Raw genomic sequence first — 14467 nt, 5'->3', positions numbered from 1 at the left:
TGCTCAATTATTCATTGTGGCTTTAACCATTTCAGCCCGCAGGGATTTTTCACTTTATGCATCAGCGCAATTTTCACCTCCCATTCATTTTTCTAATAACTTTATCACTACTTATCACAATTTATTGATCTATATCAGTTTTTTTCCGCCATTAATTATGCTTTCTTTGGGTGGTACATTTTGTTAAGAATTATTTTTTTATAAATGCATTTTAACAGGATTAATAAGAAAAAAATTGAAAAAATTCATCATTTCTCAATTTTCGGCCATTGTAGCCTTAAAATAATCCACGCTACCATAATTAAAACCTATGTATTTTATTTGCCCGTTTGTCTCGGTTATTATTATTGATTTATAAAGCGCCAACATATTCCGTGGCGCTGTACAAAGTAAGAAACAAACATGGGGTACATAATAATACAGACAATGGTGTACACCAATATACAAGATACATAATTAGTGACAAAATACAAAGAATGATACAAAATACAAATTATAGAATTGGTAATGACAGTGATAAAATTAACATGATGAATAAAATGTATAATGGTTACCAAGACACAAAGGGGGGGGGGGGAAGCCCTGCCCTTGCGAGCTTACAATCTAAAGGGAATGGGGGAGGGGGGGGGGCAGGAGGAGGGGTGTTATGCAGCAAATATATAGAGGCTTTGTGTTTTAGGATACCTAGTAGGAGTGCAATTTGGTCTTAGTACAAAGGGAAGTGGCCTAAGGTAGCGCATATGTTATGTTATGTCATAGGTTATGACACCATTTACATTTTGTCCCTATCACAATGTATGGCGCCAATATTTTATTTGAAAATAAAGGTGCATTTTTTCTGTTTTGCGTCCATCATCATTTACAAGCTTATAATTTAAATTTTTTTTTAAAAAAGTATACCCCCTTCAAATGCATATTTAAAAAGTTCAGACCCTTAGGGCCCATTCACACTTGTGCGTTTTCAGAGCGATTTCAGCTTTGCTGAAAATCGCTAGCGATTTGAAAAACCTGTGCACAATGAAAGTGTATGTAAGTGTTCTCATCTAAGCGTTTAGCGATTTGCTGAAACGCAAACGCGTTGCATGCAGCATTTTCTGAGCGATTCTGGAGCGATTAGCGTTTCAATAAAAGTATTTGAAGTGAACTAGAAATCGCAAAACGCTAATCGCTGGAAAAACGCTCTCTATACAGTGAAAAATCGCTAGGAAAAAACGCCAGAAAAACGCTCAGCGTTTTGCGTTAGCGTTTAGGGCCCGTTCACACTTAAAACCGCAGAACGCCGGCGATTACCGCCGGCGTTCTGCGGGAGTGATTTTCCCGCGATTAGCGCGGAAAAAATCACTGGACACTGCGGCGGGTTTGGAGCGATCGCGATTAGCATGCTATGCACGCTAATCACAATCGCAAATCGCGGAACGCTCGTCGCCGGCAAACCGCTGCATGCAGCGCGGTTGCGGTTATCGCTAACCGCAACCGCGGCAGTGAGAACACTGCCACTCGCTACATTGTGTAGCGGTTCTTGCAGAACCGCTAGCGGTTTGCCGTGAGCGGGAATCGTGCGATTCCCGCTCAGGTGTGAATGGGCCCTTAGCGTTTTCTAGTGTGAATGGGCCCTTTAGGTAACTATTTGTCTTTCTTTTTTTTTCTTTTTTTTTAACCCATTCGCGTTCCGTCGTTTTCACTTGAGCAATGTTCACCTCCCATTGATTAGCCTATAACTTTATCACTACTTATCACAATGAACTGATCTATATCTTGTTTTTTCCGCCACCAATTAGGCTTTCTTTGGGGGGTACATTTGGCTAAGAGCCACTTTACTGTAAATGCATTTTAACAGGAAGAATAAGAAAAAAACTGAAAAAATTCATTATTTCTCAGTTTTCAGCCATTATAGTTTTAAAATAATACATGCCTCCATAATTAAAACTCACGTATTGTATTTGCCCATATGTCTCGGTTATTATACCGTTAAAATTATGTCCCAATCACAATGTATGGTGACAATATTTTATTTGGAAATAAAGGTGCATTTATTCCGTTTTCCATCTAGCACTATTTACAAGTTTAAAATAAAAAAAACATATAGAAATTTCATCTTTCCATTGATATTTAAAAAAAGTTTAGACCCTTAGGTAAATATTTACATTTTTTTTTTATTGTAATTTTTTTTATTTATATTAAACATTTTATTTGGGTATTTTTGGGAGGGTGGGATGTAAACCATAGTTTTATAATGTAAATGTGTGTTTATTTTTATTTTTTTTACTTTTAGTTGTAGTTTGACTTTTTGGCCACAAGTTGGCGGCCATGAGTTTACATGACGTCACTCTAAGCGTAACATACGCTTAGAGAGGAGCATGGGGGATGTTGCAGCCATAAAAAGCGCAGCTTCCGAAAGAAGCTGTCGCTTTTTCAGCGGGGGAGAGGAATCAGTGATCGGGCACCATAGCCCGATTCACTGATTGCCTGGCTAACGAACCGCGGGCCGGGAACACGCGTACACGCGCGCGATCGGCCGCAGGAGCGCGCATGGTTCCTGGACGTAGAAACTACGTCCAGGAACTAAAATAGGTTAATTGTATTTTTTTTTTCCATTACAAAATTTATATGGATATTTTGGTGTGGGAAATAAACAGTTAATTTTTAATGTTATTATATGTGGAAATTGTAATTTAAAAAATATGTAGATGTAGTTTTACTATTTGGCCACCTTGAGTTGTTTTTTTTTTCTCTCCTTGTGCTTCTCGCTAAGCGGAAGTACAAGGATGACGCAGAAAATTTTACATGCAGAAAGACTGAAGCCTCTTGTAAAAGCGCTTCGGTTTTTCTGCTGGGGACACGGATCGGTGATCGGGAACCATGTTCCCGTTCACTGATCCCAGGGCTCCTGGGGGACAGCACGGAGGCGCACCCACGATCACGTGCGGAAGTGCGCCAAAGCAGCCGCCCGGATGTGACCTTCACGTCCGGGCGGCAGAAATGGTTAAAGGACAACTGGAGTGAGCAGAAAAATGGAGGCTGCCATATTTATGTCCTTTTAAACAATACCAGTTGCCTGGCAGCCCTGCTAATCTATTTGGCTGCAGTAGTGTCTAATACTGGGCATACGCGGCGCGATAGTTGTTATCAATCGAGCCGCTGATGGCTCGATTGAGAATATTCAACCTGTCCGATCACTGTGGCGGATCGACTCCGTGTTTGATCCTCGCGGGCGGACAATGGAAGAAACGAGCGGCTGATAAGGAACTGCCCGTGGGGACGAGCGGGAATCGATCCACGCGCCCGCACACGCGAGCGGGGATGCACCGGCATCGAGCCTGCGGCTCGATTCCGGCGCAGACTTGCACAGTGTATGCCCAGCATTAGAGGCAGAAGATCAGCAGGGCTGCCAGGCAACTGATATTGCCCAAAAGGAAAATAAATATGGCAGCCTCCATACCCCACTCACTTTAGGTGTCCTTTAAAGGACAACTCAAGAGAGAGAGATATGGAGGCTGCCATGTTTATCTCCTTTTAAGCAATACCAGCTGCCTGGCAGCCCTGCTGACTCCCTGCCTCTAATACTTTCAGCCATAGCCCCTGAACAAGCATGCAGCAGATCAGGTGTTTCTGACATAGTCAGATCTGACAAGATTAGCTGCATGCTTGTTTCTGGTGTGATTCAGACACTTCTGCAGCCAAACAGATCAGCAGGGCTGCCAGGCAACTGGTATTGTTTAAACAGAAATAAACATGGCAGCCTCCATAGCCTTCTCACTTCAGTTGTCCTTTAAAATGATACAATGATTTTATTTGTTGCAAAGGAATACCCAGATAGCTCATGGTGTCCCACTACCACTTGCAAAGTATTAAGGGCTAAAGGAGACCAAAATACCCTCTACTAAAAAAACAAAAAACGGGGCTTTTTGGTTACTTTTAGCCCTTTATACATGACGGTTCTGGGTCACCGTGAGCTATCTGGGTAGCTTGTAGTACTACTGGTCAGTACCCTATACCATTGAGCCACATCAATACATACTATTGGAAGCAGTAGTGTCTGAATCACACCAGAAACAAGCATGTAGCTAATCTTGTCAGATCTGACAATAATGTCAGAAACACCCGATCTGCAGCATGCGTGTTCAGGGCCTATGCAGCTTTATGCATTACGTCATCTTCACTACAGTTCCTACAGCAAAATCCTATTTAGGAGGCAATAACTGTGACCACTGATGTAGCAGGGGGCAGTATTGGACAGCACTACTGACTAAAGAGACATTTGTAGCCTAACGCTTTTAAATGACAGGACGTGCTACACAAAACACAAACTGATTCTTATCAATAAACACAGAATTCATCCGTTTGAGAGGTAGTTCTATTTATAAAACATAACTTTTAATAATTTTGCATTAAAATTTCATACAACTGTTTATTCACTTCATGAGGTTAGGCTCCTATATTTGTGATAAAATATTACTGCCACTGGGTTCAGGTTGCATAAGACCAAACCTATTCCTCAACTAGATTGCTTTTTCTCTCCTATTCAAAAAAGATGAAACCCCCCCCCCCCCCATCCAACATGTTTCAACCCCTAAAAATTGAGCCGTCAGGGAAAAAGTGCTCAGTGCTAGGGTGCTAAATGCATTTGAGAAATTACATTGCAATCACAATATATGAAAAACAACAAAAATGAGAGCATGTGCTCTCCAGCTCAATCAGACATCAACTGAGCCTCTCATCCAAGCAGCCTTATATACTATCCAGGGAGGGCGGGTCATATCCATCCTGAACCGCCCTTCTTTCTACTCTTCCCATTGGCTGGTAAGCCTTTCAATCTTCAAACTTGGATAGCTATTGGCTGTACTATATTTTACCATTATTCATAAAAACACTTTCCAGGCAAGTATGTATTCCCAGAAACACTCAAAAGGAAGCACAATAGACAGATTTAAAATGTTATTCTTCAGATTAATACTCAACTGACGGCCCAGGAAGATGGATCCCAGCGACTTCCCCCAGCGACCACCCTTCCCTGATCCATTTTCCTGCAGGCGGGTACAAGCGACGGCACATGAGGGGCGCGAACGGGAAGTCAAGGAGTCGTTGGGGATCTTAAAGATCCAATCCATCATGACGGTTGTTTTCCCCGCGTGTCGGGAAATGTCGTCTGCGTAATCACGTCCCTGGACCTACATCGAGAGATTGCTGTTTATGATCGATCAACGCTATATACCAATCGCCTGAAAAATAAATCGCGTAGTGGTAGCCTTAACTCATCGCCCAATCCAGTCACACTTGGTAGAGTTCTCCCTTAACAACGTGTCCCAATTTCAGAAGGGCAGCTGTCATCTCCAGGCTTGGAAAGGGCAGGGCTTAGTAAGCAGGGTGTAGTTTTACCCAATTTGTTTTCTTTATCACAGCGTTGGCAGGTAAGCCTGAACAGAGAACAAGAAGATCTTTTATGACTTACCTTATCAACCCAGGCAAGCAGCTTACTCTCCACCACACCCAGGCCGGGCTCATCACTGGAAGGGAGGGACTCAGTGCAGTGACTGGAGTACACAATCATCAGAGAGTCGATGACCGCCACATGTGCAGCCTGCAGGAAAACAAACAGTACCAGATGCTCATTACTATACAGAACAGCCTTCACTATGCAGCCTGTCACCTTCTGTCTATTAATAATCGCTCTATCCCATTAATGCTACACACCATGAGTCAAACACCAAGAGCACATTGTTTATAGATAATCCGCTTCTATACTTTCCCATACATTGAAAGCAAATAATTTATTATGGATTAAAGTGGTATGAAACCCAGCATTCCCTCTTTGTTATAAAAGATTATTTACAGCATAAAATCTAATACCACAAAAAAAATGTGTAGCAGAAGAGCATTCAAAAAGTTAAACACAGCACTTTGTTCTTCAGTGGAAAGCTTTTGGCTGCATCAGAAGAGGTGATATCTTTTGTTTACATTCCTTTATCAGATACATTTAGTAAACATTAGCAAAGAGCTCTCTCTACTTCTAGTGTGTGTGCAACTGAGAAGCAATCACTAGATAGATTTTGTTTTTCAAGCAAGACAAAAATAAACAATATACATGACCTGTGATGGTCCATAGTATACAGAACATGGTGCATTTTTAGGGGTAACAAAAGTCATTTTAAGGCAAGGCTATTGTAGGTAATATGAATATTGTATAGTTTTCAACCTACCTATACATACATAAATAGACAAAAAGAGGGTAAAAAAATAATAAAATAAAAAAAAAAAACTTTTGAAGGTAGCAAAGGAGGCGTATTCACTGGCCTGTCCTTGAGGTGCCATATATACTTTAAAGATTTGAAGTGCAACGCTGATGTCTTTAGAGCAAGACATTGGATAAGCGGTATGAACGTTGCATATCATTAATTCACCCCACAAAAACCCAGCAGAACCACCCCCCCCCCCCCCCCCCCCCTCTGGTCGGATCCCCGCAGCAGCCTCCCACACATTGTGCACATAGTAGCCTGACGATCAGTGACCGTCATACACCTTAGTGCTATATTCTGAATTGGGGTATTTTCAGTACTATTTAAGGAGATGCAAATAATTCTGGAGGCAAATTTTTATACTACTTTGATGCAAATTTACACAGCTTGAGAGAGTGATCCGATCACATGACGCAGCAGGATTTGATTGGTCCGTTTTCAAGCTACATAATTTTGCACCAATCTGGGAGGATTCAGATCGAATTGCCAATACCTCTAGTAGCCATGACTGGAGGTGGTTAAAGTGAATGTTTACCGGATTTAAAAAGAAAAAGTCAGATACTCACCTAAGGAGAGGGAAGGCTCGGTCCTAATGAGCCTTCCCCCTCCTCTCCCGGTGCCCGGTCCCGCGCAGGATCCCACGTGGCAGTATTCGACCAGTTCGGTTAAATACTGCCACTTCCGCATGCCTTCGGGAGCTTTCGGAAGCCTTCGGGAGCACTCAGGCTCCCGATGACGCGGCCGCTCCATATTACGCATGCGCGAGCGCCCTCTATGAAGCACTCGCGCGTACGTAGTATGGAGCAGCCCGTCTTCGGAAGCCCGAGTGCTCCCGAAGACCTCAGAAGTCCCTGCGGCGGCGGACTCGAACGGGGGAGCCAGCGCAGCACCGAGGGAACCGGGAGAGGAGAGGGAAGGCTCATTAGGACCGAGCCTTCCCTCTCCTTAGGTGAGTATCTGACTTTTTCTTTTTTAATCCGATACCCATTGGCTTTAATGGAAATGCACATAATTTTAGCTAAAATGCATAATTTCATGGAAATGATGTGCAGTTTGAAACTAGACCAATCAGAAATAGCCAGGAAATGCATTCCAGTTTTACATTTACACTTCAGTTTTACATTTCCAGTCAGCCATGAACTGTTGTCTAGTGTATAGTCCCTCTGAAGTAGACCATGGGGCTGCTTCCAGCCAGCTAAATAGCTCGATTTTCCTAGTAGCCCACTTGTCTCTACACAGGCAGTGTGTACAGATACACTGTTTATTCAGGTGCCAAAAAGCACATCCGTACAAGGATCATTCCAAAAACCTAACCCTTAAAGCAGATCCGAGATGAAAAACTAACTAGAACAAGTAACTGGTCTATATATTTTATCTAGAGTTTAGATAGTTTACACAGCAAATCTAGCTGCATACAGCTTCAATAGGTTATGATTATTTATTCATGTGATACGAGGGCAGCCAGGTTCTGTTTGTCACAGGCTGAGGGCTGGAGATGCTATCAGCTTGCCTGTGTGTAATCCAGTAGTGGTAGGTAGTGTGGCACCCTTCCTTGCTTCCAGATGGATGTGCCTCGGTCAATCCACCAGCACTGCAGATGTAAACAACTTGAATGAAGATGACCGGCACCATCCGTAATTATAATGCTTTTTTATTAATCAAAGATATCATGTAGCCATCCAGCGACGTTTCAGAGTTTACCTCCTTTATCAAGCAAGGCTACACATGAACTTGCCTGTGTGTAATGTGACAAATTCAGTCCCCTCCTCCTCCCTCCTCCACTCTGCCTCTGAAATCTCTGGCTAGTAACCTCCTCCTCCTACCCAGACTGAGCTCCCATAAGCCCTTGCTGCAGTGCCAAGGCACTCTAAAAACCTGTGGGCAAGGCTTGTTTAGTTTATAGGGAATTAGAGTATTAAAAGAAAACAAAAAAAAAAAAAAAGTATTTGGCTTGAGGAATGCCCTATAAATTATATGAAAGCAAACTAACAACTATTCTGCCCAATAGCATTCTAATGCCAAAGTAATGTCACATTTTGCATTTCCTTTTGAATGCTACTGTATGTATATCTTTTTGGCAAATAAAAAACTAATGTTAAAAAAACAAAAACAAAAAACAATTATGCAATGAGTAAAAATGTATCTCGGATCCACTTTAAGGATGTGAAAAAGGTCCAAAGTGTGTATGGGTCTATATAGTATAGTGTAGTATAGTATAGTATAGAATAGTATAGAGGGCTGTGGAGTCGGTACAAAAATCTTCCGACTCCAACTCCTCAGTTTATGAAACCACCGACTCCAACTCCGGGTACCCAAAATGGCTCAGACTCCGACTCCTCGACTCCTTAGTCTAATACTTACCAGGGCTGTGGATTTTGTACAAAATCATCCGACTCGGACTCCCCAGTTTATGAAATCACCATCTCCGACTCCAACTCAGACTCCACAGCCCTGATGGTATAGCATAGCCGGTGTCTACCAATGCCCTTGAAACAGGAAAGTTAGTTTCCTTTCTTTGTAGCGTCCTCCTCCCCCATCCAAAAAAAAAAAAAAAGTTAAAATAAGTTGCCCTGGTGAAGTGAAGTTTGAATCTCACCTCACCAGTTGGGCTGGGAGCTCAAACCATTGTGTTGAGAACGTGAACAAATTATAGAAGAGCCCAGATACACTGGTCTCTTCCCAGGAGTTAACTCCCTGGTGTTCTCATGCTCACCTTATTTCTATGATAAATTTTAGCATCTAGCAAGCACAAAAAAGGTGAGAAAAGTAATATAACACTTTAATCAGAAGCAACTAATTTTGAGCATGACTGCCTGCTAACGCATCAGATTGTTAAAGCTGAACTGTGAGATTTAACTTTTGTCTTATACCTCTCTCCTATCTAGCCTAAAGATGTACCGCCGTACCCCCCCTCCCCCCCCCCCCATTACCTCTACTGACAGGGGCACTCAGGTTTGGCAGCTCAATGACGGCGCTCAACAAAGTGGACTGCATTATTCATCCAAATCCCTCAACCTCATCCTCACCATCCAAATATGCCGCCCCTACATAACTGGGCCATACTGGTCTTCCACAGGAAAGTGATTTGATAGGTCAGTTATACTCCCTCCCACAGGTAGGAAGAGTAGGGAAGAGAATTGTAGGAAACAAAAATCAAAATTGAGGATTTTAAGGCTCAGTAATGACAATCAGATAAAACATAACATTTAATTACAACTCTCGTTAATAGCCCGATAGGACAAACAATGTAAAAATCCATGAGTCACAACATTTTAGCATAGATGGCCTAATGTATATATCGCGGCTCTTAACATGGCCGTTTCTCAGAGGCATTTTGTTGTAGATCCCAGAGTTCATGACTATGGATGATTAAAGGGGCACTATGGCTAAAGATTGTGAAATGTAAAATATGTGTAAACATAGACAAATAGGAAAGTACATTTCTTCCAGAGTAAAATGAGCCTTAAATTACTTTTCTCCTATGTTGCTGTCACTTACAGTAAGTAGTAGAAATCTGACAGAAGCGACAGGTTTTGGACTAGTCCATCTCTTCATAGGGGATTCTCAGCAGGGCTTTTATTCTTTATAAAAGATATCCCTAAAAAGGATTTAAATAATAATGCAGGCCAGCTTCCCTGCTCGCTACACAGTTTACTGGCAGTTGGACAGAGCAACTGCCATTCACTAAGTGCTTTTGAAAATAAATAAACCCCTGAGAATCCCCCATGAAGAGATGGACTAGTCCAAAGCCTGTCGCTTCTGTCAGATTTCTACTACCTACTGTAAGTGACAGCAACATAGGAGAAAAGTCATTTATAGCTCATTTTACTCTGGAAAAAAATGTACTTTCCTATTTGTCTATGTTTACACATATTTTACATGTCACAATTTTTCGCCATAGTGCCCCTTTAAAAAACATCTACAGTATCAAACACAGAAACAAACTCAGTAGGTTGTCATTCCATAATCACGCAAGTCAGTATGACTTGATAGGCCAGCTTTACTCTCTCCCACGAGAAGAACAGTAGGGAAGAGAATTGATAGTTGGCTTTAAACCCTTCCACAGGGAAGAGAATTGATAGGCCAGATATACTCCATCCCACAGGGAAGAAGGGAAGAGAATTGATGGGCCAGCTACAATCCCTCCCACAGGAAACAGAATTGATGGACCAGCTATCCCTCCCACAGGGAAGAGAATTGATAGGCCAGATATACTCCATCCCACAGGGAAGAAGGGAAGAGAATTGATGGGCCAGCTACAATCCCTACCACAGGAAACAGAATTGATGGACCAGCTATCCCTCCCACAGGGAAGAGAATTGATAGGCCAGCTATACTCCATCCTCCTCCCACAGGAAAAAAAAAAAATTGATGGACCAGCTATAATCCCTCCCACAGGAAAGAATGGTAGGGAAGAGAATTGATAGGCTAGCTATAATCCCTCCCACATGGACGAAAGGTAGGTAAGTAAATACTGTAGACAAACCACCTGCAATCCCTCCCACAAGCTTTCATGGTGCATTCCAGAAACTATCACCCAATTAACCCTACGCACCCTACTGGGCAAAAGTGGGCAAAGTGGGAGAAAAGCTAATGTTATAGCCCCATTTACAGATGTTGGTAAAAGTCGGAATAGTGCATACAGACAGTATGCTCCCTCTAATGGTGGGAATACATGGTTTGTTTCCGCCACAGATAGATGGCTTCGATAGATAAATTCCGACATGTCCAATCTCCAGTTCGATCGTTTCGCCGCTCGATTTCTGATAGAAGTGAATGGAAAAAGATAAAAAAAACGAGCGGAAGATAAGAGAACCAACGACAGAATCGAGCGGCAAAAACGATTGAGCAGAAAAGAACGGTGTATTCCCAGTATAACAAATAACTGGGGACGGAGTGGCTGTTGAAATGTGGCTAGCCATGAACTGGGGGAAAGTAGCCAAGATAACTAATATGAAAACTGTTAAAACACACCAGAGCCAATGTCCCATCTTGTGACTGGAGCAATCATCCAAGCCGTGACAGGAATACTGTCCCATGTCCTTTGTGACTGTAAATCATCTGTAGAAAAATACACAGCAGCAGACTAGCGTGAGCAAACACTGCATGAACAATGTATCTGTACACACTGCCTGTATAGAGACAAGTGGGCTAATAGGAAAATCAAGCTATTTGGCTGGCTGGGAACAGCCCCACGGTCCACTTCAGAGGGACTATACACCAGACAACAGCAGCGGGTGGAGCAGTTCATGGCTGACTGGAAATGCAAAACTGTAATTCAAAATGGCATGAAGGGAAAGTGAGTGCCGGGCAGGAACAAGAATAAGAAAACCGCTTTTATTAGATGCAGAATTAAAGAGTTTGGGTCTTCTGCCAAATCTTTCTCTTTCATGGTGCGCGCAATACACAGACACCATTAAAATGGCTTCTGGTGCATCCTGGGATATCAGCAGACGGCTGCACCTTCCCTGCACAGAGAATGGGGCCTTTGTTCAAAGCTCACATATAAAATTACTTCAGTTCTCCTGCTTCAGGAGAAAAAGGCCGCTTTCTCCTTTCAGCTCCAGATTAACGGGCCATTAAACCTAAAGAGGCAGCTAATAACGTACGACCAGTTTCTGGGAGAGCTATAATCATCTATGAACAATATTAGCCTTCAGAACACAGAAACAATAACTAGTCAAGGAAAATTACAAATGCACCAGCATGCATTGCTTTTTAAAGTGGCTGTATTGGCACCACAAAAAATAAACAGTGTATAAAACTGCTTCTTAGGTAGCACCAGGGAACGCATTATTCTCAAAATAATTCCCCGTGCAGACCACAACTGTTGCACTATGCCGCTGTCTACAACTGCGCTTCTCACACTAAGCCACTGCTCACAACTGTGCCACCCACGGGCGCATCTGGCGCCTGCAGCTGTGCGCGCACACCACAACCACCGCACCAAGCCACTGCCAGTACTAAGACACCGCCTACAGGTGCGTACATGCTCCTGCAGCTGTGTGCGCACACCACAACAAGCCACTGCCAGTACTACGACACCACCTACAGGTGCGTACATGCTCCTGCAGCTGTGTGCACACACCACAACCACCGCACCAAGCCACTGCCAGTACTACGACACCGCCTACAGGTGCGTACATGCTCCTGCAGCTGTGCGAGCACACCACAACCACCGCACCAAGCCACTGCCAGTACTACGACACCGCCTATAGGTGCGTACATGCTCCTGCAGCTGTGCGAACACAACACAACCTCCGCACCAAGCCACTGCCAGTACTACGACACCGCCTACAGGTGCGTACATGCTCCTGCAGCTGTGCGCGCACACCACAACCACCGCACCAAGCCACTGCCAGTACTACGACACCGCCTACAGGTGCGTACATGCTCCTGCAGCTGTGCGCGCACACCAAGACTGCCACACTGAGCTGTCACTTCAAGGTCAGTGCATATTTACAACTCTCTGCTAATAGAGAGGTTTCCTAGCAGACCGGCTGTTGAATGAGCAGTTGCTGCTCTCCAACTGTGCAGTTTTACTGTGAACTGGCTGCAGTGTGTCCATGCATAATTACATCCTTTGTTTAGTATATATAGGATTACACACAGTGTAGAGGGATTGCTTTACCAAAATAGTGAGCCAGACACCTCCCAGCTGAACCTCGGCGTTTCTGACTAGGATCAGACTCCCTGCCCTATGTGATCATACTGTGGCCTCTGCATACTGCAAGGGAAGGTATGAAAGTTTGCAGAGGACACGACAGTAGGGATGGCAATGCTACAGAGAACTCATGGAGAGGCATGTGATCAGCTGATAGATGAGTAAGGCTCCGATTTGCTGGTCATGATCATGTGTTAAACCAGAAAGTCATCACAGCAAATCAGAACCTTACAAATCTATCAGCTGATCAAACTGATCACATGCTTCTCCACGAGTTCTCCTAAGCTTTGCCATCCGTACACAACAGTACTTTGTCTCATACACAATGGGGATAAGTCGGCATACAGGCATGCAGGGGGACAGCTTTCTACCTGGTGCAGCACCAGTTGGAACTTAATATTCTTAAGAACATGGAGATAATAGACCTTAGGAGAACTTCCTAAGCTGTAGTATAAAAACCCACAAGAACCAATCCGAAATAGCTATACAAAAAGAAGCCAGTACAAAAGGCATTCGGATTGGTTGCCGTAGTTTACTTGGGGACAGATTTTCATCCTGAAAATATTCAAAGGTTATACGAGACAACATTACAAACGTATCTTTTTCTTTTATTTCGCTACATTCTATAACATCAGTGACTCATCAGGTTTGTAAAACTGAGAAGTATCTGACAGCGGAACGTTAAACTATTTCTGCTGTATCCGGCACCAATGCAGATAAATGTCAGCGCTGTTTGCTTAGGTAATCAGAGCAGTGGAGTGGAAAGGGGACACGGTAGACACTTGAAAAGAAAGCCAGAAGGGTGTGTCTGCAATACTGACCAACCAATTTGCGCTCTCTGTCCTTTTCGAAAGACATGCCTTCTATACTGTATACAGGTAGTCCCCGACTTACAAACGACCCACCGATACGAACGGCATGGACTGTTTCCATGGGAACAAGTCAATTTTTTTTCCAAATTGGACTTGTAGTTTTTGATCAAATCGATTTTAAAAAAAATGCAAAGAAAAATGGCCTTTAAACTTGTATAAGCAGGTACAGAAGGCAGAGGTGACACAGAGGGTGACACAGGAGGCACAGGGGACAGAGATGGCAAAGTGTTCCGACTTAAAGAGACTCTGTAACAAAATTTTCATCCTCATTTCTTATATCCTATAAGTTCCTATGCCTGTTCTAATGTGGTCTGGCTTACTGCAGCCTTTCCACAGTGGCTGTGTTATCTCTGTTATATGATCTAATCTTCTATTCTCTGTCGGGCTGAGGCAGATTGGAATGTGCAGGGCTGCTTGTGATTGGCTAGAAGCGATACACACCCTCTCCAGGTCCCCTGCAGGCTCTGTATGACTCACACACTCTGCTTATGTGAGCCTATCACAAGCTGGTTAGTTTGTTTGTAAACACTGCCTAAAACTGGCAATTAAAAGCCAGGTTTACAGCAGAGAGTGGAAGAAACAGCACAGAGGGGCCCAGGAGAACATAATGAATAGAATGGTATGCTTTTTGCTGTAAAAATTTTAGAGTACAGATTCTCTTTAAGAACAAATTCAGGTTAAGAATAAACCTACAGTTC

The 14467-nt window shown here is 43.2% G+C and overlaps 1 protein-coding gene across 3 annotated transcripts in view; it reads right to left on the bottom strand.

Annotated features, from left to right (window-relative positions):
- The window catches only part of CAMSAP3 (calmodulin regulated spectrin associated protein family member 3), a 151195-nt gene that overhangs the window by 45406 nt on the left and 91322 nt on the right, over window positions 1-14467 (bottom strand). For all 3 annotated transcript variants that reach the window (XM_068274583.1, XM_068274585.1, XM_068274584.1), the window contains exon 3: window positions 5450-5578. In XM_068274583.1, coding sequence (XP_068130684.1) covers window positions 5450-5578 — 129 coding nt within the window. The remainder of the gene's footprint in view (window positions 1-5449; window positions 5579-14467) is intronic.

The sequence above is a fragment of the Hyperolius riggenbachi genome, chromosome 3 (genome assembly GCF_040937935.1).
Source record: "Hyperolius riggenbachi isolate aHypRig1 chromosome 3, aHypRig1.pri, whole genome shotgun sequence".
Taxonomy (NCBI): domain Eukaryota; kingdom Metazoa; phylum Chordata; class Amphibia; order Anura; family Hyperoliidae; genus Hyperolius; species Hyperolius riggenbachi.
The sequence above is the reverse complement of the archived record's forward strand: the minus strand, read 5'-3'. Positions and strand labels throughout refer to the sequence as shown.